Source organism: Gymnoscopelus microlampas, assembly GCF_963454915.1.
Source record: "Gymnoscopelus microlampas genome assembly, chromosome: 17".
NCBI lineage: Eukaryota > Metazoa > Chordata > Actinopteri > Myctophiformes > Myctophidae > Gymnoscopelus > Gymnoscopelus microlampas.
The window spans coordinates 1,849,963-1,873,631 of NC_139954.1; the positions used below are offsets into that span (position 1 = coordinate 1,849,963).

Sequence of the window (23,669 nt, forward strand, 5' to 3'; positions counted from 1 at the left end):
GGTCCCTCCTGAGGTCTTGAGGTGACACAGGTGCGTAGAAATCTCCAGTACTGTGGGGTTTTTCCTGTCTGGATCTTTCCTTCGTCTCACCAGCCGCTGAGGCTGTGCGCTGCACATGTGACCCCTCTTCTCCACACTTGGTCCTGGCTAGATGTATTTTGCCTTCTGTGGTCCTGCAGATCTTCTCGCTTGCACTCGCAGTGACACTTTACTTCCAATTCCTCCCCAGTTGATTACAGTGGGGTAGAATTCATTAATTAATCACAACACAGTCACACAGTAGCAGCTTGGGGCCTCTGCACTCACTACTTCAGTGCAAGTTAGCTTTAGCTGCTAAGTTAAGATGCTAAGCTAAGATGCTAAGCTAAGCTGCTCAGCATGGAGGACAATTGTAGTTACAAACATTGTGGAGACAAATGGTCAACTTTCCCACCATCAAAATACTCCCTGGTCATATGCTACTTTATGTGTCCAAGTTTAACCACTTTGTGATATCCCACCTGCAACAAGATAGTTAAACACAATTAAACAATGAATTAAGGCACATCTCTGTCCAGTCTTCATCACATTGCATAACAGGATGTTATGTAATTGTCCTCTTTGACTAACATAATCCTGTAGCACTCACTGGAGTGTAATGCCCCCTTGTGGCGTGGTGGAGCCACACCCACAGCCACACCCACAACACCCACGCAGCGCTTGGGGTCCGACCGGTCTGCAGAAGAGACATGGTAATTCACATGACTGGGACAAAATGCACTTTTACTTTTTATATAAAACAAAAAAAAATCAGTGGTCAGTGGCACAGTGCTTTAACCAAGTGCCTGGCACATACAGATCCAGTACAAAACAAAAAAAATCAAGTATCGGGACAATTTAACTACCAAAGGACATTGTATACACATTTTAGTCTCTAATGACATCATCCAAGGGAGACAGCGCTCCACCAATCCTAGCCACTCTGTGGATGTTGTCTCGGCAGTTGTCCGCATTGCATTTCAGGCAGTGGTTGGCATTCAGGAGCCACTGATCCATGCACACCTGGCATGCGACCAAGCTCCTGCAGCAGGATGCAAAACACGGCTCATCCATGGGACCTGCAAGATAAAATGAGAATCACAAATAAGTCCAGTATTTTGTTTCGCCTTCAATAACATTTTCTAATACATTGTAATCATCAGTAGTCATGTTACAGACCTTGGCAAACCAAGCATGCGAAGGAACTCTTCAGCGCAGCTCTCTCCTGCTGGGTAAAATGTACAGTCTGCCTCTTGTTGGCTGATGTCAACGCTGTCAGTCCCCGGATGGCCTGCGTTACTCCCGCCAACGCCTGTGCTGACAGGACCACTTCCTCGATTCTTTCCGCAACCTCTGGTTGAAACTGATCTTCTCTTCGGCTAGGGTGGGGAAAATAATTATTTGGAATAAAAGCATTATCATTTTGGATTCAGCAACATCTATCACACACAAGGAGTTTCATTCAGAATAATTCGTTCCAGGGGGTCCCCAGAAAAAAAGTAGTTAATATAGCATCACGATCATTTATACTTTGGCTATTCAAAAATGGCATCACGATCATTTATACTTTGGCTATTCAAAAATGGCAGATCTGCAAGTTCATAGTGCGGCACTTGTAGATCTGCTATTTTATCATGAAAACGTACTATGCGTATGATTTTTTTTTTATTAAATCTTTGCTTCTGCACCAATGCTATGTAGTGTTGGCAATTAACAGGGACGCGCATCAGACACAAATGTCAAATGGTTCGTCTATGGAATAGGCTGTTTCGTTGCTAACCATCTGTAACCCTGTAAAACTCTGGATGATGGCTTAGAGAGAAATTTCCATCTTTGCTTGCAATGGCTTTTCCTGCGAAGCGGAGTACGTGCCGGTAAATGACACAGTAACACAGAAACGCATGCAGATAGCTGATAACTACCACTTAGTGTTATTTACAGTATTTAGCATATCTTGTTTCCTCTAAGCCAACAATCAGTCACAATCTGTCCGCCAGTGTGACCATGTCAGGCTTGTCAGTCTTGAAGGCAGCCATGTGAGAAAAAATAAATAAAATAGAACCCTATTTCGGCATGAGGAATGCTTCGAATGGGTGAATTGACCATTTCTGGAGGTGAAGTGGTGTGTTTTTCCCTGCCTGCACGTGTATGGCATTTTGGCGACTCGCTTATTCAAGTGTTAGATCAGAGTAAAGGGCATGAACACTAGTCAACAAACAATTTGGGGCCTCAAAGAACAATGGATACCAGGTAAACCTACATGCTATCAAAATAGCATTCTTAGCGTGTGTGTGTGTGTGTGTGTGTGTGTGTGTGTGTGTGTGTGCGCGCTCGTGCGCACGTGCATGCATGTGCGTGCATGTGCGTGTGCATAGAACATCAATCATAGAACATCATTTGAATACTTAGCAAATGACCACTGTGTGTTTTCTTACTAATTTATTGAAGTAGACTGAAACAGATTGCTATCCCATTTAAACTATGAGCCAGATCGCTGGATTTGAACTTACCGTGCTGCCATTTGCCCTCTGATCATTACACTAGAGAGAGAGAGAGAGAGAGAGAGAGAGAGAGAGAGAGAGAGAGAGAGAGAGAGAGAGAGAGAGAGAAATGAGAGAGATACAGTACTGTAACAGAGTAATAACATCATTGAATAATATTCATACAATTCAATTATACTACAGTATGTAGACTAGATAATGAATAGAATAGAATAGAATAATAAGTGTTACACTTGTGTCACTGGATTTGTTTTGTTCATGTTGTAGTTGTAGAAGCCATAGTGATGGAATGATGCTGAAGAGAAAGCAGAAGATAGCTGGAGAGAACCTAGAGGGGAATGGAACAACGCAGCAAAACCATCAACAAACTGTTGAACACATGTATTAGGAAGTCTAAAGTAATATTATCATTGGTTAATAACATTGGTTGTGACCTTTTGGAGTCAAGAGGATGAGAAAGCGGTCACTAACAATCAGGCAGCAAACCCCCTTGATTTGAATATTGATGCATGTCTTTGCTATTGAGTTAATCAAGTCACACCCTGACAAGATCCTGGCTTTTGTCCTAGAGCAGGAGTTCCCAGGTTTAGGCATGAACTAAAACAAGTCTCCGGCCAAGTCTTTTGTTACCTAGCACCTTACCAAGATGTTAAACAATGATCTCATGATATGAGCTTGTGTAAAAGTACAGTTTGATAGATAATGTTATTAATGTTTTGTATTTAATGTTAAACATAGCCTACAATTTGTGATCCCTCCACATCCTCCTCTTCCATGTGTGGATCATTTCAGCCACCTGGGGCAAGCAGAGGAAGATCAGAAGGTAGTAATTGTTGTCCTTCGTCCACGCCACTCCAGTATTCGCAGATAATGACGCAATAATAAATAAAAACTGTGTCACCACCGCAGAACACTGCAGCTGGACCATATCTATTTTTTGGTTTGGGCACGCCTCTGGCACGCCTCTGAACTTCAGAGAAATTCGTTAGGGAAACTTCAGAGTCTAAACCGGCCAAGTTCCGTTCAACAATGGCCGCGTTTCTCTAACGAATTTCGGCTCGTGCGTAGTCTAGAAGTTTCCTCCACGCAGCTGCGCAGTAGTTACCCGCTACGCACTTATCTAAACTGGCTTCGGGAGACAGATCTGAACCTATCTGCACGTCAACTTTATTTATTTGAACATGCACTGTAGATCTTTATCAGACCTAAATTTACCCCTTCAATGTCTTGTTTATCCCCAAATGAGAGAGAGAGAGAGAGAGAGAGAGAGAGAGAGAGAGAGAGAGAGAGAGAGAGAGAGAGAGAGAGAGAGAGACAAACTTGATCATTTACACATAAAAGTAATCTACCAGGAATCTGTTGCATTTAATGACTCTTAACCACTTTAACCCTAGTTGGCTGGGGCACAGGGGTCTGAACTCTGAACTAGGCAGGCCTGCCTAGTTCAGAGTTCAAAGTCAAGTTCACTAAGTTAAAGTTGCTATAAGCAGTTTTTGGTGATTTTTGGGCAAAATTTTAATGACTTTTTTTTTTTTTTTACTTTTTAGAAAGAATACAGTAATAAATAACCAGTCACCAAAAATCAGTATGATCCGTCAAAGAATAATACTATAATAATGTGTTACAACCAGTAGCCAATCTGTGATGATTCATTCTGCTCAGTGCCCACCTCTTTCCCATATCGAGCCCCGCAAATAAACACCACAGAAGAAGAACAAGAAATACGCACTGCGCATGCCCACTATCTCATGTAAAAGTTCTGAATGAAAAACGAACATTTTAGAAGACTTCGACCGAGAGGACAATGTCTGATTCTGAGGTAAGTAATCTATCCTAGATATATTCAGTGATGTAAAGTAACTAAGTACATTTACTCAAGTACTGTACGAAAAGATTTTAGGTATTTCTACTTTACTAGAGTATTTCCAAGCTCAGCTACGAGCTACGAGCTACAAGCTACAAGCTACAAGCTCCAATACAAGCTCCAATCCGATCGGCTATTTTTTCTTTACTTTTAGTATATTTTGATGACACTACTTTAGCAGTTTTACTCAAGTAACATTTTTAACACAGGCCTTTTACTTGTAAAAGAGTATTTTTATATTGTGGTATTGCTACTTTTATAACTCAAATATCTGAGTACTTCTTCCACCACTGGATAGATTTATAGTAAACTATGTGTCATAGCCTAATGAACGTTTTTACTCACAGCTTTATAGCAAGTAGGCTATGTTCATTATTGGAAGACATTATATTGTGCTGTATTCAGTTTGCTGGCTAAGATTAGCTACACCAGGGGTCTTCAACAGGGGGTCCCCAGAGTTACTACAGGGGGGCCGCCAAATCTTTGTGTGATAGGATCATGTTTTTACATGAACCACTTGAACCCCATTATTACTATTCTGAGTGGAATATTAGCCAAAAATAGCAGATCTACAAGCTCACAGCGCGAGGCGTTGTGAGCTTTGCTTGTAAATCTGCTATTTTTGGAAAAGACTTTTGGTGTAGAGGGGAAAAAAGACTAAATATTGACAGTTCAAGTGGATAAATGTCTGAATATACACAATAATCGAACATACACTGACGATAGTGTTGTCAAAGTCTATGAAACTGTCCCAGAAATCTATGAAAATGTTTATTTTACAACATAGTTTCATAAAATATGTAGTGGGGGTCCCTGCTTCTTCTCTCTCAGCCAAGGGGTCATTTGCCTGAAAATGTTGAAGACCCCTGAGCTACACTATATGTACCACGTACGTCGCAGTCATATTTTCTAATGAAACGTTCGGGAAAAGAACATAAGCTAACCAAGATTTGTGTTTTTTTTTTTTTGCTACAGCACAATTCCTCCAGAGTGGACGAAGGCAGCAATGGTTCTGGCAGTGTTGATGATTACACACCAGAACCACCTGTCCCTCGCAAAAAGGCTGCAAAAAGAGCCAAGAAGGCAGCTAATGTTGGCAGTGGTCGTGGTAGACCCCGGGGTCGGGGAAGGGTCCGGGGGGGCCAGTCTGGAGAGGAACATCTCCACCCAGACGACATCGATAGGATGGAGCAGCTGAGGGAGCAAGCCATCGAGGATCAAAGGGTAACTATTAGGCCTAGCTAGAACAAATGTTTCCTTTTTAATATATAGAGATATAGAGATATAGCTATAGAGATAGATAGATTAATTTGATATAAACATCATTAGCCTGTCTTCCTGACTATTATATCAAATAGCTACCAGGGTCTAAGTATGGGGAAAAGGGGCATGGAAAAAAGTATTTGGCTATTCAGGTGTTAAATGATACATTTCTGAATTTCTAAGAATAAATTGACCTGTTTCCATGGTGTTTGAGCAGGCACACCGGCTTCGAATGCTATCAATGCACTGAATGGGAGATTATCACGTTTTATCAGACCATTGAATGGGCGAGTAGGTGACGAGTAGGCGATACACGGACCTACCCGTGATTTGTCAGACCATTCATTGGGCGTAATCAGGAGTTACTGACCTACTTTGGAGGCGGAGCAGTCCCCACAACAATATTTACGATTCTGTGCCGGGGGAGGCATGCGTTAATCCGACAGACCTTTTCTCCGACTATGTGGCATCCGCGTGCGGTTAGGGTTAGGGTGCGGGTTTGGTTCGGGTTTACTGTTTAATGTCGGAGCACTGCGCTGTCGGAGGAATGCGCTGTCGGACTAACGTATTGCACCCCCTATCGGTACATAACTCCAACGGCGCTGAGTAGGCTCAGGCGAGCGTCGCACCGCTCCGGACGGCAACTCAGTCGCTTTAGCTCCCTCGGTGGTCCGTTGCGGGGCTCCAGCTCGCCTGAGACTGCGCGCCTCCGTCATGGTCCGAAACCAAAACAACCAAAACCGAAACTGAACTATTTAAGTCATCTCCGTTGGTAGGTCAGTATGTCTTGATAACACCCAATGAATGGTCTGATAAATCGCAGGTAGGTAAGTAGGTCGCCTACTTCGCCCATTCAATGGTCTAATAAAAAGGTGATAATGTCCCATTCAATGCATTGATAGCATCCGAATCAGGTGGCAGGCAGCCCAAATGTGTATCACTGTGTGCACAGACAACATGTTGCTTTATGATGCATCGGGCAAGTCCAGTTCATATATGGGCTTATGACATTGTGTGCCAATTGTAGTCTAAATATCTGCACACCAGACACAGCCTATACACCAGCATGTCATTATTGGCAAAGAACCCTACCATTTATATTTCCATGTCCCATGTTTTCTTGGCTCATTGCATACATAGATGAACATAAGTTACTTCACTGAGAAAATAATTGTGTCTATAAATACTAATGTCTTTGTCTATTGTCTTTACTATTGTCAGGTTCGAATTGACAGTCTGTCACTTGCTGGTTGCCGTGAAATACTGCATAGGGCCCTGGAGCGAGAACCCAGCCTGCTTTTTGACCTGCCAAATCCCCCCAACACTCCTCCACAAGATCCTCCTGTCCAACGGCCACCGAGTTGGTGTGTCTGTCACAGATGCAGGGACATGCCGACATTATTAGAGCAAAAATGTTGCATGCTTCAACCTGGATCCTGTGTCTCACTGCTGCCACAGTTTGACATATATGTCATGCAGGATGGGCATCTGAGGCTTGCCAGGAGGATTTACAACGATGTCCGGGCTGGCGTTGACCTTCAACGCCCAGGAGAGGACAACAGACTGTTCAGATTTGCAGCTTACCGGCAGTTTATTGTGTGGCGTTATGGAACTTCAAGAGAGCACCGAATTGTGGTTCCCAGTTGCGCGGTCTGGAAAATTCGTGACCGGTGGCCAGATCCTCATAACCATTATGTTGGCTTTATTCCACGCAGGATCTAGGGTTAGGTAAAAAAAAAATCTTGAAAAAAAGTTTAAAAAAAGTTGACATGAGTTCCTTTTCTGACTGATTTTCTGACTGACAGCCTGACTGACTTGATGGACTGAGTCTATACACACTGACCGCTGCTGGTCGCACAAAAACCCTGCATTTAAAATGGTTAAATAAATGTATTTTCCACAGACAATTCTACTTGTATTTGTTTTACTGTTAGGCATAAGTGCCGAAACATAATATCCAGTCACACTGCATAACTATTTTTGAATAATTGTATATTTTACTTGTAGGTAATCCAACAGGTGAAGCAATTTGAGATTAAAGAATAGACAGTCACATATCTGCCCTTGTTCAATAAAGACATTTGTTTATTCAAAAATTCAACATTTCAGAGAAGGACCTTTTTGGGAAGTCTTTTTTTTTAAATAAACTGCAGCAATCTAGCCCAGAAAGGACAGCCCAAAGCAGTGTTGGATGGAGAAGAGTTGTAGATGGCCTATGCTCCACTAGGAGCGATGGGCCTAAGTAAGTAATCTAGCCCAGAACTGACTGACACAAGAGGATGGACAATTAGCAAACCTGTGCAATACAATGAGACGAATATCACAGAATTATTAGTGGGCTCTCATGTATGTACAGGACAGATGGTGCTACATTGATACCGTGACCCAGTTCTGTTTAATCTGTGCTTATACATAGGATTTTTAATAGAACATCAGGGATAGACCAGAATTATTACCATTATATTCTAATAGAGAATAAATAAACACTAGGAGGATTCATGTCTGACATATGTTCCAGATTTTTATTGTTACACCACTGCAGAGTAAAACATTTGTCCTTCAGACATTGTAGCAGCATAGGTTATAAAAAAATAATATACAGCAGGAGTATTCAACAGGGGGTCCTCTGAGTTACAACAGGGGGGCCGCCAAAACTTTGTAATAGTAACTTTTTTTACACTAATCACTTCAACCCTGAAATCCCTATTCTGAGGGGAACATTATCCGGAAATAGCTGATATACATATAAGCTCAAAATGCCTCACGCTGTGAGCTTGTAGATCGGCTATTTTCGGTGAAGAGGTTTTGGTTGGTTGACGGTCTGAAAATACACATTGACAACACTGACAGTGCTGTGAAACAAAACAGGTCTATATAAAGCTATCTATAAAAAAAGTTTAATCTGCAACACAATATGTAGTGGGGGTCCCTGCTTCATCTCTCAGCCAAGGGTCCTTGGTCTGAAAAACGTTGAAGACCCCTGATATCAATGTTCATTTATACAGCATGTATAAGATGTTGGTCCACAATCAGTTGAAACCCCTGTCCTAGATTGTCAACGTCAGGAATGTAAACATTTTGTGACAGTGTAAACATGAGCACGCAAAGCATACTGGACGTGTAAAGTGCAGATTCACCTGAAATAGTTTGTGTATGGGGTGGCTCAAATCTATGTTGATTGAATACTATGGACAGAAATGTAACAGCATGAGGTACAGTCAGACATTTGAGCTAAAACGATAAAACAAAAATCCTGGGGACTTGCTTCCATTGCGGTCCTAGATGTATTCAATTCATCAACATAGCATAAAAGAACCCAAATACAATATCAAAAACATAGAACACTACATGTAATTAAAAAAAAATGTGTCAGGGCATTCCACACTTTGGTGGCAGTGCAGTAGAAAGATAATTTACCCACGTTTACTCTATAGGAGGGTGGTACCAGATCATTGTTGTCACTCAGGTATGAGGGTATTGAGGGCAGAGCCCCTTTGCCTATCTTGTAACAAGATGTGACATCTACTTTTTGATCTGTGGGCAAGACATCAGTAAATAGGGTTGAACATGATGGCTGAAAGTGCACATTCACTTACCATGTCCATGCATTAGTGCAATATGGAAGGAATAATATAAGAGCAACTTCACTGCATTCAGGTGAGAATGTCAATGCAGGACATGATCAGACTGTCAGCAAGAACAATGACAACTACATAGAAGGAATACTCTGGTAGGGTTGCAGGGCATTATCCCCCCATTACAATCCCCCCATTACAAAGACAAATGCACATTTGAGAGTTCAGTGTCGGAAACAAAAGACGATTATGGCATGGTTTGGGTCCACATGTCCCCCCTAAAGAAGGTGAGGTCACTGAAAATCAATATAGTTATTCTGAGTGAATAAATCCTAATGGAAGTGGTCTCTTTCAGACAATGTCCCCATCCACAGGGCACGATAAAAATGATGTGAATCAAATGTTATGGCCTTTTTAGTAAGCACTTTCAACCCAGTTGAACACCTATGTAACTCCATAGCTCCAGTATCTCCTCATGTGCTTATACACTGCTCTATATACTGCAGTCATAAATGAAGGTAAAGTGAACAGTGCAGTATAATTCCTAATACTGTTGGTGCACACATGGTGCCACTAGTATGAGGGTGTATGGGGCAAAGGAAGACATATTATGTACAGTCAGTCATATCACCGTTTTGAATGCAGAAGTCTCACAGCCTGAGGATAGAAACTGTCCCTTAGCCTGCTAGATTGGGATCCGGTGCTCTTCTCGTTCTCCAGGTGGTGACTGGGATTCTTGATGATCCTCTGGGCTCTTTAGAGATTGCTGGCGGCTCAGTCCTGATGATGTCCTGCAGTGTTTTAACCACCCTAGTCTAAGGTCATGGGTGGAGCATCACCTTGACATCACCAGCTAACTTGAAGAAGGTACCCCAGCGTTCTGGTGTGGACCTCAGAAAGGAGTTTGAGCTGCGCATGGCCACACAGTAGTGACTGAACAGGGAGTACAGGAGGCGGCTGTGGTTGAGGAAAGGCAGCTACTGTGGAAGTCCATGGCCTGGTAAAGTAAAATCAGAATCAGAATCAAACTGAAATCTGCTTGTTCACAAGGTTTACGCCTGGACACTTTACCATGGATAGTTATTTACTAAACAGATACACTCATAGTGCAGGATAAGTGATTCACAGATACTGCTTTTTGATCCAGTCCTGGTGGCCACTTTACATGTGAGTGTAATAATCAAATGCACAATCTCCTCTATTATTATAAACTAGAGTTTCGGGGGGCTACGCCCCCCTCAACCCCAGCCGCGCACGGGGCCCAGCGTGGCCGTGTGTATATTGGGGGACCCAAATGGCCGGAGTGAAACTGTGGAAAAGTTTTTTTGAAAAAGGAAAAAATTTGAAGAAATAATATTTGTTATGTTTCAGGGGGTCCACAGGGGGTCCGCGGACCCCCTGATGGTCCACTGACCCCCTGTGGAGTGTTGGGACGCGCGGGGACACCCCTGGAACATTGCGGACCATTTCGTTTTTTTTTTTTTTTTCATGAAGGTGGTTGCTTGTTTCTGGCGCAGGCTGTGCAAACCTGGCAACCCAGCGCATGCTGCCGCACGTTTAAGTGGCGTAGCGTCATGAGGGTCAGTGGGGCCGTGGCTCGGTCAGTGAAGACCCTGTAGTGCGGATGATATGTGGCATAGAGGGGCAGATTGTAAATCCACAGAGGAAACATCCGTGGGCTACCATTGGTTCAGCGATGTGTGCGGTCGCCCTGCGGCCCCTCCTCCTCCACCAATGTGCAGTATTGAGAGCCCTGACGTCACAACAATTGGAGCGATGGGCACTGCACTGTGGTTGGTTAGGGTACACCTAGGGCCCAGGTAGAACCCAGTTAAAGCCTGCATGGGCAAACCCAGTTAGGACCCGCCTTGGTCCCACATAAACATGGCTAGTTGGGGCCCACCTAAGGGCCAGGTAGAAGCTACTTATAGCCTGCATGGGCATCGCAGTTGGGACTGAAGTGGATGCCGCTGACATTGCTGACATGGGGTCCATATGGTTTAGCCCACCTTGAAACCATATGGGAACTACGCTGGCATGCTGGCTGTAATGCAAACGCTGCATCATACCTGCAGTGTGTAGTTTGATGTTGTGTGTGTAGCAGATATACCTGCAGTGTGTAGATCAATGTCCATAGGAAAGTCAATGCCCAGCAGTTTTTTTTTTCCCCAGCAGAGTTTCTAGTGTCTCTGTGTCTCTCTGGAAGAGGTTGCACATGAACTCTGCAGCCGCACTGAGGCGCTCCAACACAAACACTCTGACATTAAGCTGCTTCACACAACAAACATCAGCACCACGCAGCTGTTTGTCCAAAAGACACAATATGTCCTCTCCCACCGACGTCATGTGTTCATTTATCGACAGCCGTACAGACTCCTTTTGACACATTTTACGTCGTTTATCCAGCTCTCAGTGACTCTCCACATCGGGCTGTTATTTTGCTGCGATAAAGTCAACGATGTGAGAGATTAGCTATCACAGACGGACGGACAGGGGGTGAAACATAGTCTTGCGCCATGCCTGTCGGCCTGGCGGAGACAATAAAAAACCGAAAGTAAAGGAAATGGCCATTTCTGCAGCAGAAGTAGTCAATAAACTATGCTATGAAAACATCGGCCACATTGGCAAAGAATGTAAGAAAGAGGCAATCATGTAGAAAATAGCCGATCTCCAAGCTTACAAAGCCTCTCAACGTGAGGCGTTTCGAGCTTGTAGATCGGCTATTTTCACAATATTTACTTGTGGAACGGAGTCAAACAGAATGGGGGGGTCCCAGATCAAGTACGTGTATTTGGGGGGGGGGGGGGGGGGGGGGGGCGGCGTGAAAGGGTTGATAAACACTGCTGTAATCGGAGCGAAATTATCTGAAATTACTACATGGCCATAATGCAGCGTAACATGCGTTGCACGGGGCGGTCCTGCCATTACGTTAGTTACTGTAGTTGCTGTGGAGCTACATAGTTCTCCAGAAGACACACACAAACATACACCATCTACAATGGACGAACTGAGCAGCAATATAGACATTCACCACACAAACGTGCATTGTTGACAAAGTGATTGCACAGCCGCTGCAGGCATGACAACCAGGTTAGCGTTAGCGACATGGCAGCTATCACAGCGCCCTGTCCGTCGTGCTGCAACTGCCTGTGATGGCTACAGCAGTAACAGCAAGCTGTCTGCGATGCCATTGTCTGGAGACTGCTCTTAGCGTGACACGACCAATGAGAGTGAGCGCTGTAGTTGTTGCTAAGATACGGTGGCGTCTCTGCCCCATAGCTTGTAGATCTCTCACACATGATTGGCGTAGGCTGCGTTGCCAGGTCTGACTTTGTGGCTAAGCAATGGTCGGCTTATTTTTGCGCGCCTTTGGGCTCGTTTGCATTGTGCGCACGGCAGCGCTTGTTTAGCGTACGTCAGCGCGACGTGGCAACGGACGTGGCAACGTGAAAGGTGATTGGCTGGTGAAAAGAAACACCCGACGTTACACCAGAAATGGTGCCTGGAGAAAATGGTGACCAAAAAAAAAGTTTGGAAAAAAAGGAAAAAACCCCCGCAGCGGCTGCGTGCTGTTGTGGTGATGAGGTCGTGCGCACGGTAAACGGTACGAAGCTGCCTCCCCTTCCGTTTTGTCCGACATTTGGTGAGTAGAATTAATTATGTTGCGCGGTGGAAAAGGTGTACTGAGCAGTGAGATGTCCCCTACGCGAGGCGTAAATTCAGCGCGGCCGCCGTGGCGAGTCAGTTGGCGACATGTGGTCTGGCGGTGCGTTGTTTAGTCGATAACAGAGCTGTGGGGTGTGGACACCGAGGGTGCGGAAGTTGGTCGCCATTTATATAGTTAGATTGAAAATCACTTTCTATGCAAAGTGTTATAATCAAATGCATAGAATCCACGCATTTGTCTATACCATAGAGTAGACAGTAGTCTCATGCTGAGGCTTACCTAGACCTCGGCTGACTTGTGACTCCAACAGCTCCTGTGTGGATGGGGGTGGAACACCACAAAGAACGCCATGCTGGCGTGGGTCATCAGGCCTTCTTGTTGTGGTCCGTGGCATCCCTCTGTCAGAGGACAGTCTGCTATTAAGAATAGCACCCTGTAGCTCTGAGATGTAGCTGTAGTCCTTCACAACTCTCAACGGGTACAGGCTCCACTTCCTGGACTTCTTGTTGTGCAGCTTTCTATATCTGACACAAAAATAATAATTTGTAGATAAACATTCTTCAGAACAGTAAACAGACCCTTGCAACCCTTGTGGATTAGTTCTTTTAACATACTCCGGTGATCCATCAGCTTTCAACTTGTATGGCCTCTGGACGTGGTGGTTGTAGTCCAGAGCTGCCAGCAGGTTCCGAGCTTCGTACACCGGAGGGGAGAAACAGAAGCGCTTGGCACAGTACATCAGGATGTGGTTGTGGAAGGACTCCAATTCACAAGTCGACCTGAGTCAATCAGAAACAACACATTTTAGCCTCTTTATACTCCAGGCACAGCAGTACACCATTTCAGAACGACAAATATGTACGTCAAATATGTAGTGCATAAGGGAGATGATGGCAAGTTGATTAAAAGTCTATATTGATGTTTCACCTGAAAGTCAGGTACTTGTGAACATCCTTCAGAAACCGTGTATTCATAATGATGTCTTTGAGTCTGTCATGGGCCACGGTATTAGGGGAGATCTTCTCCTTGTCACTTTCCACAAAGTCTGGCTTATGGTAACAGGCTCCAAAGAACCACTGGTGCACTCCGGCGACATGGTGCAGTAGTCCGATCCACATGTCCTGGAAAACAGCAAGGCATCATTACTTGTGCTATACATGTAAAAGCACAGATGAAGGTTACTGCTATTGTCTTGTTCTCAGAAACACATGAAACATAACGGTATGCAACTAAAATATAGAATTACACAACAGCTGTAATAGACCAATATTGTTGATTAAAACATTCCAAGGCCAAGATTTGCATAGAACTTACTACGAACTCATCATAGGTAGACGCCGTCTTGCAGCAAAACCAGAAATGGTTGCAGATGTCCTTCTGCCAATGGAGGAGAATGGCGCATCCCTTCTCCTGGCCTGCCTGCACATGTAGCAGAAAAAACATTAGTAATGGTTGTTTGTGCAAGGTATTACTAGACAAGGAAAAAATGATCTCATAATTAAAAAAAAGAAAAAATCATACATAATATATTTCATAAACATACTGCATGCATTTTCTTCCCAATATTTTTAGATCCATGCCAAACATCTAGAGTGTGGAGAATGCCAAGGCCCTTGTACTTCCCCTTGTCTGGGTCTGCATGTATGGAAGACAAAAACAGGCCCATGTAAAACTTATACTTCATAACAAATAAAAGAACATTCTCATTAAATTCATTACTATAGTCAGAGAAGTACAGTAAATAGATTGCTGTGCCAATCTCTCAAACTGTAATAAACTCCAAAACAATGACTTACTGAAGAGGGCAGAGATTTGTGAGTGAGCATCTGTGCACACTTCAACGAGATTCATCTCTTGTCGGATCATGTCAAAGGTCTGGACGAATCCTTCCTTTTCCATGATCACAGAGTTCCTCATCGTCTCTCTCTTGTCCACAGTGACCACAGAAATGATCTCCTTGCTGTCATTCTCCATCACAGTGTAGGTGCAATACTGAGCACAGAATCCCGGGCTGTCCATCCGACCATCTCCTTTGAATAGTAATTTGAACATATTTACAAAAAACAAAAGGAAACTGGTCAATGGTAACTACAGACGGTATCATTTCTGCAGCACACATGACCAATACACATAGTTACCACCACGTGTGTGTGCGTGTGTGTGCGTGCGTGCGTGAGAGATAGAGAGAGTCTCACCCAGGGCCACAACACTGTCTTTTGACCGCAGTCTAGAGACACTCTCCTCTCTCTTTTCAGTCCAGAAGTCCTTGATTGTGTCAACACAATAGGTTTCCTGGATTTTGAAGAAGGCGGAGCTGTTCACCATCTGCATGTTCATGAATTTGAACAGCAGAGCCACCTTTGTGTAGTTGTTCCCGGAGAGAAGGATATTGGACGCCAAGAAGAAGTCAGCAGCCTGCATCCCGTACTTGAGAGTAGTAGTCCAGGGGCCAGGCCATATTTTGGTACCACCTAAGGTGACCGTAAAGTTTTTGTATTTTTGTCTTCCTACATGTCTCTAGTTTATATTTTGGTATGATAACCCTTCCAATCTTGTAGCTTAATGGCAGTTATCACTACCTACCGGCTAATGTATCCGGTAGGAGACACAAAGTAGAATCTTTGTGTCTCCTACCCCGGGCATCAAATTATTGCGACAAAAAACAAAATATATCCATGTATTCAAGGCTTCATGGGGTGTGCAATTGATAACTTCTAAGATTTTTGGTGTTTGCAAAAAGACTGCTTTCCATAAGCTTGTAAAAGTTGACCCTCCTTCGGTCTGGGGTGGTCATAGCTGAATGGGTAGAGAGTCCCCCTGAAAAACTTAAAGGAGGAATTCACCCAAAGTAATATTTATTTTCTATCAATTGCACACCCCATGAAGCCTTGAATACATGGATATATTTGTTTTTTGTCGCAATAATTTGATGCCCGGGGTAGGAGACACAAAGATTCTACTTTGTGTCTCCTACCGGATACATTAGCCGGTAGGTAGTGATAACTGCCATTAAGCTACAAGATTGGAAGGGTTATCATACCAAAATATAAACTAGAGACATGTAGGAAGACAAAAATACAAAAACTTTACGGTCACCTTAGGTGGTACCAATTTGTGTTGAATATCAGTGTTGGCCCCTGGACTATAGGCTGAGAACACCATTTCCAGACAGTATGACCAAACGGACATGTCTGAGAAATAGACATAGAATAGAAAGCACAATAGTTGTCATTACATGACGCCCATTTCGGGCGGGAACCCCTGTTTGTAACTATACCTTTGGGGTTCCTGTTTCTATGTATAGCATATAGCAACATACATTTTTGAATAAATATTTGAAGTTTTTCAGAAAACTTAGGTCAGGATTTAGAAGGCGTTTTTAGAATCGGCCTCAGGTCTAAATGGGTTCCAGAGCGACTTGCAGTAAGCAAGGACAACACGAGATAATACATCAAATGCATAGCAATAGTAATCTAATAATAAAGTAAAACATAAGTAAACCAAGAACCTATCGTCAGCCCGTACATTGAAACTACATTACAGTACATTGAAACTACAGTATACACACTATATTGACCTGGCATCTGTCTACATAACATGCTATCTAAGTTGACATGTTGACATGTTTGTGTGACAAACATGTCTTACCCAAATGTGTTGTGCCCAACACAGACAAAGGCATTTCACGATTATATTTTCTGCTAAGTAAGGACTCACCCATTCAATGATGGCAGCCGTACCCCTGGACTTCACACCGACTCCAAATGGTCTAGGTGCCCCACACTCTTTAGAAGTCTCAGGGTCCTTCACTGTGCACATGGGAACAGGTAGCTGAAGATATTCTGCCAGTTGTTTTAGACAGTCATGGTATGCTATGGAAGCTGGATGGCCAAGTATATCTTCTGCACACTGGACCCGAGCCTTTTCTGGGAATGAAGTGTCTTCCTCAGGGAACTGAGCCTCTGAGTCTTCCTGCACAACATCATGTACAGTCTCCTCCATGGTGATGGTTGGGAAGTCCTCTATGTTGACACCCGCCTGCAGAGCACCGCCAGTCCTTTAGGAATGAAATCAGCCATGAAAACTAAAACAATAAAACAATCACTTGACTGAATCAGTTATGGGATAGGAACCTACCTAACATAAAGCGGAGGCACATAATCTTCATCATCACTATCATCTGGCTCAGTGGACACATCGTCCTCTTCCTCAGATGACACAGACTCTGCCTCACTTTCCACTTGCTCTGTCTCCAGCACACACCAAGACTCTTCTGACCAGTCAATGCTATGGAAGAAAATGTTCAGACAGCATTATTCAGACTACACAATACTCAGAGAATGAACAACAATTTGACAAGCCATAAATGAAAACTAAATAAAAATGTATGTATGCCTTGCATAGCAGCTTACGTCGAGTTTTTGATGTCATTGAACTGTTCCACATCGATGGCACCAATGCAAAAATCCAATGACTTCCTAAAATAAGAAAATACAAATGACAAATATAGGTTATTGTCTTAGACAGACAGGTACAATAGCGTATCAATTAGCAGCAGTTCCAAAGAAAAACAATGTGCTTATACATATCTAAATGTGCATTGTACGGTTATGCACCATTATGTAACAATAGCAGCAGTGTCTCAATCAAACATGCAAAGGAGTAGAGCACATTTATCTACAGTATATAGAATGGGTTATTGTCACAGTGTGTAGACAACAACAAGCACCATCACTTGTTTCTTGAATAGTTTTTCATGTCCTCATTTAGTGCTCCGACAGCTGCTGGGGAAAAGCTTTTTCTAAGCCTCAAGCCATCTTAGGCGATTGCCATTTTGCATCATCACAAAGTTGGTTCCTAGGTTGATGTTTGTCCTTCATTATAATAGTTTTTGCCCTGCTCAATGGCTCTACCTTGCAGTCACAGGTTTCTCCAGGTTTCTACAGTCCAGGTCCTGAACGCCTGGCCCTGGCAGAAAGTCATCAACTCTGTAATGAAGGCAAAATGATTTTTGAAAATGATCTGAAGCCATTGTTATAGGAGGAAACTGATATATAACATAGCAAGGTTGCAACTATATCTTAGTGATAATTGAATCAACATGCGTTATATTATATATCAATATCCTAAAAATTGTGAATATTGGAGATCTAACAAGCTCGAACAAGATGATCTGTTTATAGTTCTGTTTACTATTAGATGTAAATGCCCCCCCCCCCCCACACACAACATAGCGTTGTTACTACATAGAAATCACAGGATTGGATGTGAGAAGTGAAAATGCTTTGTAGAGTAGTGGTTGGAGAGAGCTGGAATTGCTACTTTTAATTATAATTTAATCATACATTACAGTGACTTGAAACGTTTTGGTGAAGCCAGTTACTGAATACATAAGTAAGACAGGCAGGCCTACATGGCTTGCATCTAATGGCATCCAACATAATGCATTTACAAGACATGTATTTCAGAAGGCATCAAATAAACAGTGATGGGCAAGCTACTTGGAAAATGTAGCAAGCTACACTACTAGTTACTCTCGATTAAATGTAGCTCAACTACAACGGAAGCTATCGTCAGAGAAATGTAGTAAGCTACACTACAAGCTACATGGCAAAAGTAGCTAGCTACATTGACACTACTTTTTTTTTTTTTTTTTTTTTTTATCAACTTCATGATCAAGAACAACTTTCCACCAAACAAATAGGCAGGCAAAAAATGCTCAGTTTGATTGTTTATTATAATGTATAATGTGTGATGTCAAACAAAACTGACATTTTCAAATAATATTCCTATATATTCCTCATTTTGTAACTAAAATCAATTGATCAATTTAGACTGTATTTAAATCCAAATACATTTATATAAAAGATATGAATTATCAACACTGCTCTAGATCAGTTATTCTCAACGTTTTCAGGCCGTGACTCCCCAAAATAATCAAATTTGAACTGGGGACCCCTCAAAATAATCATATTTGAACTGGGGACCCCCCAAAATAATCATATTTGAACTGGGGACCCCCCACCCTGACAAGCACTTGGAATGTAGGAGTTGAGGCATTATTTAGTTTGACTTGGTTCCAGATACAAATTGTGAAAATAGCAGATCTACAAGCTCACAATGCCACACAATGTGAAGCGTTGTGAGCTTGTAGATCTGCTATTTTCAAAATGTTTTCCTCTTTTTTATATTATTTGACTATTTGGCCAATATCTGACACAGTTTTTAGCGGCGCTGGCGTCCTGCTCTATACCTGGCTTTTCCGTCAACGTTCTGATTGGTCAGGTCTGTCAATGTTCTGATTGGTCAGGCCCGCCAAGGTTCTAATTGGTCAGGTCCGTCAACGTTCTGATTGGTCAGGCCCGTCGAGGTTCTGATTGGTCAGGTCCGTCAACGTTCTGATTGGTCAGGCCCGTCAAGGTTCTGATTGGTCAGGCCCGTCAAGGTTCTGATTGGTCAGGCCCGTCAAGGTTCTGATTGGTCTGATTGGTTTAGATATTAATATTGAAACACATATCTATGACAAAATGTATCAAAGGCGCCGCTACCTTCACACAGGTGTGATTTTTATAATATAGTTTGTTGATTGTAATGGTCTACTTTTTGTTCTCTTTTTTTGTATTAAAAAGGCCTTAAAAGTCCATAAATGGTCACTTCACTGTCATCTGGGGACCCCTCAAAAATCATGTGGGGACCCCCCTGGGGATACCGACCCACAGGTTGAGAACCACTGCTCTAGATGATCTTTTCCCTCTTATGTAGCCTACTGTATGTATTTATTTTAGTATTCATTTTCTGCCTAAAGTGAAAAATAGCAGCTATCTATATCTGTTGAAAAAAAAAGGGCATTGACTTGTGTGCTGTTTGGAAACAGTTGACAATGGTTATGTAAAGCTTTTCAGCAGCTTATTTGGGGCTTATTTTTATAGACCTGGTTGCTTGTTTCTTTCGCACAATTTGGCAACACTGCTTCTAATGGCTAACAAAACTAGCTGGCTCCGTCTGTGATCATAGAGTTATAATATATCGTCTGTGATCCATGCTCTGTGGCTGCTTTCAACAGCCATGGCTGGGACGGTGGATAGATCTTTCTGTTACTGTATGATCCATCTAAAAGTATCACACACAGCTGAAAAGTATTGCGGACACGTTAATTTGGATCCCACTGCGCATCGCGGACATCTCTTCATGTGGTCTGTTTTGATTTCCTTCCTGGTTTGGCATGCATGACCCGCCCTATGCTGACTCTGATTGGCCTACCCGTAATGTTCCTTACCCAATCGTGAGTCGTCATATCTAAACCAACCAATCACCTCCGTGGATTTCTTTTTTCTTCACAAAACTATTTAGCAGTCAACTTTTCTCCAGTGAGAGTAGCGTGTAGCGTTGATGGACGTTACATCACTACTTGGGTCTAAAAATAGCTACACTACAGAAAACGCTACTTGGTTCAAAAGGAGCGACGCTACCGTCACGCTACTGGGAAATGTAGTTAAGCTATGTAGCGTCGCTACTTGTAGCTCGCTACTGCCCAACACTGCAAATAAAATAACAGGATAGTGGATGGAGAACCACGACTACGCGTCATGATGTGGTTCCAGTTGTTTAGTAAACTCAATACACTCACCGGTCGGAAAGAGACCCAGCATATATGCTGGAAACAGGAGGTGCCGGAGGTGTTGGGAGGCTCTTTCTGGGAGTGGACGTGGACGAATCCTCGTCAGTCATGTAACTACAATAACACATATATTGCAACATCATTTGTTGGCCATTCATTTCACCAGCATATACAATAGAACAGGGGTCTTCAACATTTTCCGACCAAGGACCCCTTGGCTGAGAGAGAGAAGAAGCAGGGACCCCCACTACATATTGTATTAAAATTGTGTTGTATTGCACATTTTCATAGATTTCTTAGACAGCTTCATAGACTGTGACAACACTATCATCATTCTATGTTCAGACATCTATCCACTAGAACTATCAATTCTGGGTGTTTTTTCCCCCTAGTCTAGACCAAACCTCTTTGATAACAGAATAGCAGATACTAGCAGATCACTGCGAGGCGTTGTGAGCTTGTAGATCTGCTATTTTTTGACCAATGTTCCAATCAGAATAGGGATGCTGGGGTTCAAGTAGTTCATGTAAAAAACATGATCCTATCACACAAAGATTTGTCGGCCCCCCTGTAGTAACTTTAGCTTCTATTGAATGGGTCTTCAACAGGGGGTCCCCAGAGTTATTACAGGGACTTGTAGATATTGAGCTTGTAGATCTGCTATTTTGGCAAAGAGGTTTGGTGTAGAGCAGGAGTCTTCAACAGGGGGTCCGGGACCCCTAGGGGGTCCCCAAAGTTACTACAGGGGGGCCGACAAATCTGGTGCCATGTCATTGTTCCGACGGCTCATTGTTCCGACTGTTACTAACCCTATATGCACCACGAAGCTAACGTTAGCATTCTACTCATGTAGATTACGCGGTGGATGAAACGCCCATGAAACTCACAAAGTACAGACATACTAGAGCTATGCACCACGAAGCTAACGTTAGCACTAGGTAACATTCAGTGGAATACAAAACAATAACTAGTGTTACAGTATGTTGTCTGCACAGTTCGGGATTATTTGCAAGAAAAATACAGATATAGACCAAGACAATGATTACCTGTCCAGAAGCAACACAGCCAGTTCTGCATCTGTTTTCAGCCCTTTGATGTCACGAAGTTCCCGCCAGCGCAAATACACATCGCCGATGTATTTTCGTGTCTTGTCACGACTCCGGTTTGATTCCTTCTTGGAACTTATTTTCTCCTCGTCACTCTTTCTTTTCTTTGCCCACTTTGCAGTGTATGCAGTGGTGGGCAAAGGTAGAATAGGACGCTTTTTCTCCCAATTGTCTGCCATTCTTTCACTATATTTGGTCTCTGAAGAGAGCACAGTACCACCACAATGAATACACACTGAGCAGTAAACTACAAAGTTTGTTTACCAGGCACGGAACGCCCCCAGTGTTGCCAGGTCTGCTTATTATAAGCTACCTTGGCCTTATTTTTCTGTAACGTTGCTTGCATATAACGGTAGCTGTGTTTGTGAGCTTGTAGATCGGTTATTGTCAAATAGGCGACATATAGGTTATAAATGGTCATGTGGCTTATAACTGCTTCTTTTGGGCTTGTTTTCATAGACCTGGTTACTTAGTCCTATCGCAAAATCTGGCAACGACCAGCTTCCGTTTCTTCTTCTTTGATTCAAAACAAGCGGTTTTAGCCAGCTCATTGGTGCAAGAACTGCCCGCCTCCGGAGCTAAAATGATTGACAGACCAAATAATACATTAAAATTTTGGACAAAACTACTTATAGCAGCTTTAAGTTCCTACACTTAAAGGGTTCATGTGGTTAAGACAAGTTGTTTAGAGGTGTGCACACAGTTGGACTCAACTAATAAATTCCATGCAGTTCAAAACACAGCCTTCATGTGGCAATGTTGTATTTCTGTTTGCTTTTGCTAATTAGACCTTCAAGTGTAGGCTAATAAAACTCCAGTGTATTTACTAATTTGTCAGTTGATTGTATAGACCTTCAGTACATTTTAATGCGATCATTATGTTGCTATAAAGAAGGAATAGGCTTGTGAAGATGTCTGACCGGAGACTGACAAAAAGGAATTTTAACAGGGATTTTAGATTTGGTCACCCTTGGGAGAAATGAATTGAGAACCATTATATTCTAATTATCATTATTTTTCCCCAAAATAAATTACTATGTGATGTTCATGAAATTAGAAGTATAATGTTTTCCAGGAGTAAAGACAAATGGTGATATATGGTATAAACCTACAATGCGAACGTATTGTCTCATTAAGGACCGGTACACTGTAGAACATTATGTGAAGCATAATTTAAGCAAAAGACTCTCTTTGCACAAATACGGTCAGAAACATTACCATTAGCTCTGGAGACTGACATACTTTGACATGACTTTAATACCAGTAAGACTCCCTAATCGGGAGATAAGCGACCGTAGGTCACATGTATACAGAAGAGGGCTGTAACGGCGATTGGTTCCTAGTTGTGTGGGCAATGGATAGTTTTGTTTGGTGGTCTAAATGTGGGGTTAGCTGTGACATGGTGGCGTTTATGTGGGCAGAAAACGTGTAATGTGTAGCTGTTGCAAATGGGTAACAGAGTGAATGCTGAGAAATACGACTGGCACAGATTTTGTTGTGGGGAGCACAGTGGAGATTGATGAGAATGCAGACAGGCGTATTCATTTTGATGTTGTTTATTGTTGAAGAGGCAGCTTGACAGTGAGTGACATGTAGCAAAGAACATAGCGAAGACATAAGTTGAACACATGCAAGGTGTTACACAGAGTGTGTGGCATGAATTTGGCTGGCAGTTGTGCAAGTGTGTGAAAGAAAAGGATATTGAAAGTAGACATATAGGCAGGCAGAGAGACAGTGGAGAGCGCTGCAGTGGCAGGGGGTCCTCCACTGGGGGCGCCACCACTTTTGCATCCGTTCTGGAGCACCAGGAGTGGGTGGTCCCCGGGAATGCCCCGTGAGCAGCCCCGTTGGGGTGGTCATTTGGTAATTTGTCCACATGTGCTCATTTTTTACACTTGGGGGTCCCCGAGGCAGCTGGGGGTCCCTGGAGCTCCGGGGGTCCTTGGAGGGTGTAGTTTGGCAGGTAAGGAGTGTGTGTGCAAAATGTGGCATGGATCGGGGCAATGGGTGCGGAGATATGAGCAGGGCAAAAGTGTGACGTGTGTGACGGAGTGACG

At 43.0% G+C, this 23,669-nt stretch overlaps 3 protein-coding genes across 3 annotated transcripts in view; 1 reads left to right on the top strand and 2 right to left on the bottom strand.

The window, feature by feature from the left end:
- Positions 1-681: 681 nt before the first annotated feature.
- LOC311064558 (uncharacterized protein) overlaps positions 682-23,669 on the bottom strand; it is a 51,427-nt gene continuing 28,439 nt past the window's right edge. The window contains exons 6-7 of the mRNA XM_084084422.1: positions 1,198-1,397; positions 682-1,097 (exon numbers count right to left, since the gene is read on the bottom strand). Of these exons, the coding sequence (XP_083940548.1) occupies positions 1,085-1,097; positions 1,198-1,397 (213 nt within the window). The 3' untranslated portion in view covers positions 682-1,084. The remainder of the gene's footprint in view (positions 1,098-1,197; positions 1,398-23,669) is intronic.
- On the top strand, positions 4,286-7,377 carry LOC311064852 (P2X purinoceptor 7-like). Its single transcript, XM_084084842.1, has 3 exons — positions 4,286-4,338; positions 5,359-5,607; positions 6,868-7,377. The coding sequence occupies exons 1-3, from the start codon at positions 4,324-4,326 to the stop codon at positions 7,366-7,368; spliced, it is 765 nt and encodes a 254-aa protein (XP_083940968.1). The 5' UTR covers positions 4,286-4,323; the 3' UTR covers positions 7,369-7,377.
- LOC311064741 (uncharacterized protein) lies at positions 9,624-21,853 on the bottom strand. The gene is made up of 15 exons (XM_084084670.1): positions 21,553-21,853; positions 20,516-20,620; positions 17,802-17,876; positions 17,301-17,366; positions 17,026-17,175; positions 16,606-16,945; positions 16,034-16,079; positions 15,084-15,323; positions 14,685-14,918; positions 14,432-14,523; positions 14,203-14,307; positions 13,816-14,009; positions 13,503-13,667; positions 13,168-13,412; positions 9,624-10,218 (listed from the first exon to the last, which is right to left on the bottom strand). Exons 1-15 carry the CDS (start codon positions 21,789-21,791, stop codon positions 10,199-10,201), a joined length of 2,316 nt encoding a protein of 771 aa, XP_083940796.1. The 5' UTR covers positions 21,792-21,853; the 3' UTR covers positions 9,624-10,198.

Coding starts and splice junctions, on each gene's coding strand:
- LOC311064852 (XM_084084842.1), top strand. Junction 5,608..6,867: donor AAGCCATCGAGGATCAAAGG/GTAACTATTAGG, acceptor TACTATTGTCAG/GTTCGAATTGACAGTCTGTC.
- LOC311064741 (XM_084084670.1), bottom strand. CDS start 21,791: ATGGCAGACAATTGGGAGAAAAAGCGTCCTATTCTACCTTTGCCCACC. Junction 20,621..21,552: donor GCTGTGTTGCTTCTGGACAG/GTAATCATTGTC, acceptor GTGTTATTGTAG/TTACATGACTGACGAGGATT. Junction 16,080..16,605: donor CGGCTGCCATCATTGAATGG/GTGAGTCCTTAC, acceptor TCTATTTCTCAG/ACATGTCCGTTTGGTCATAC.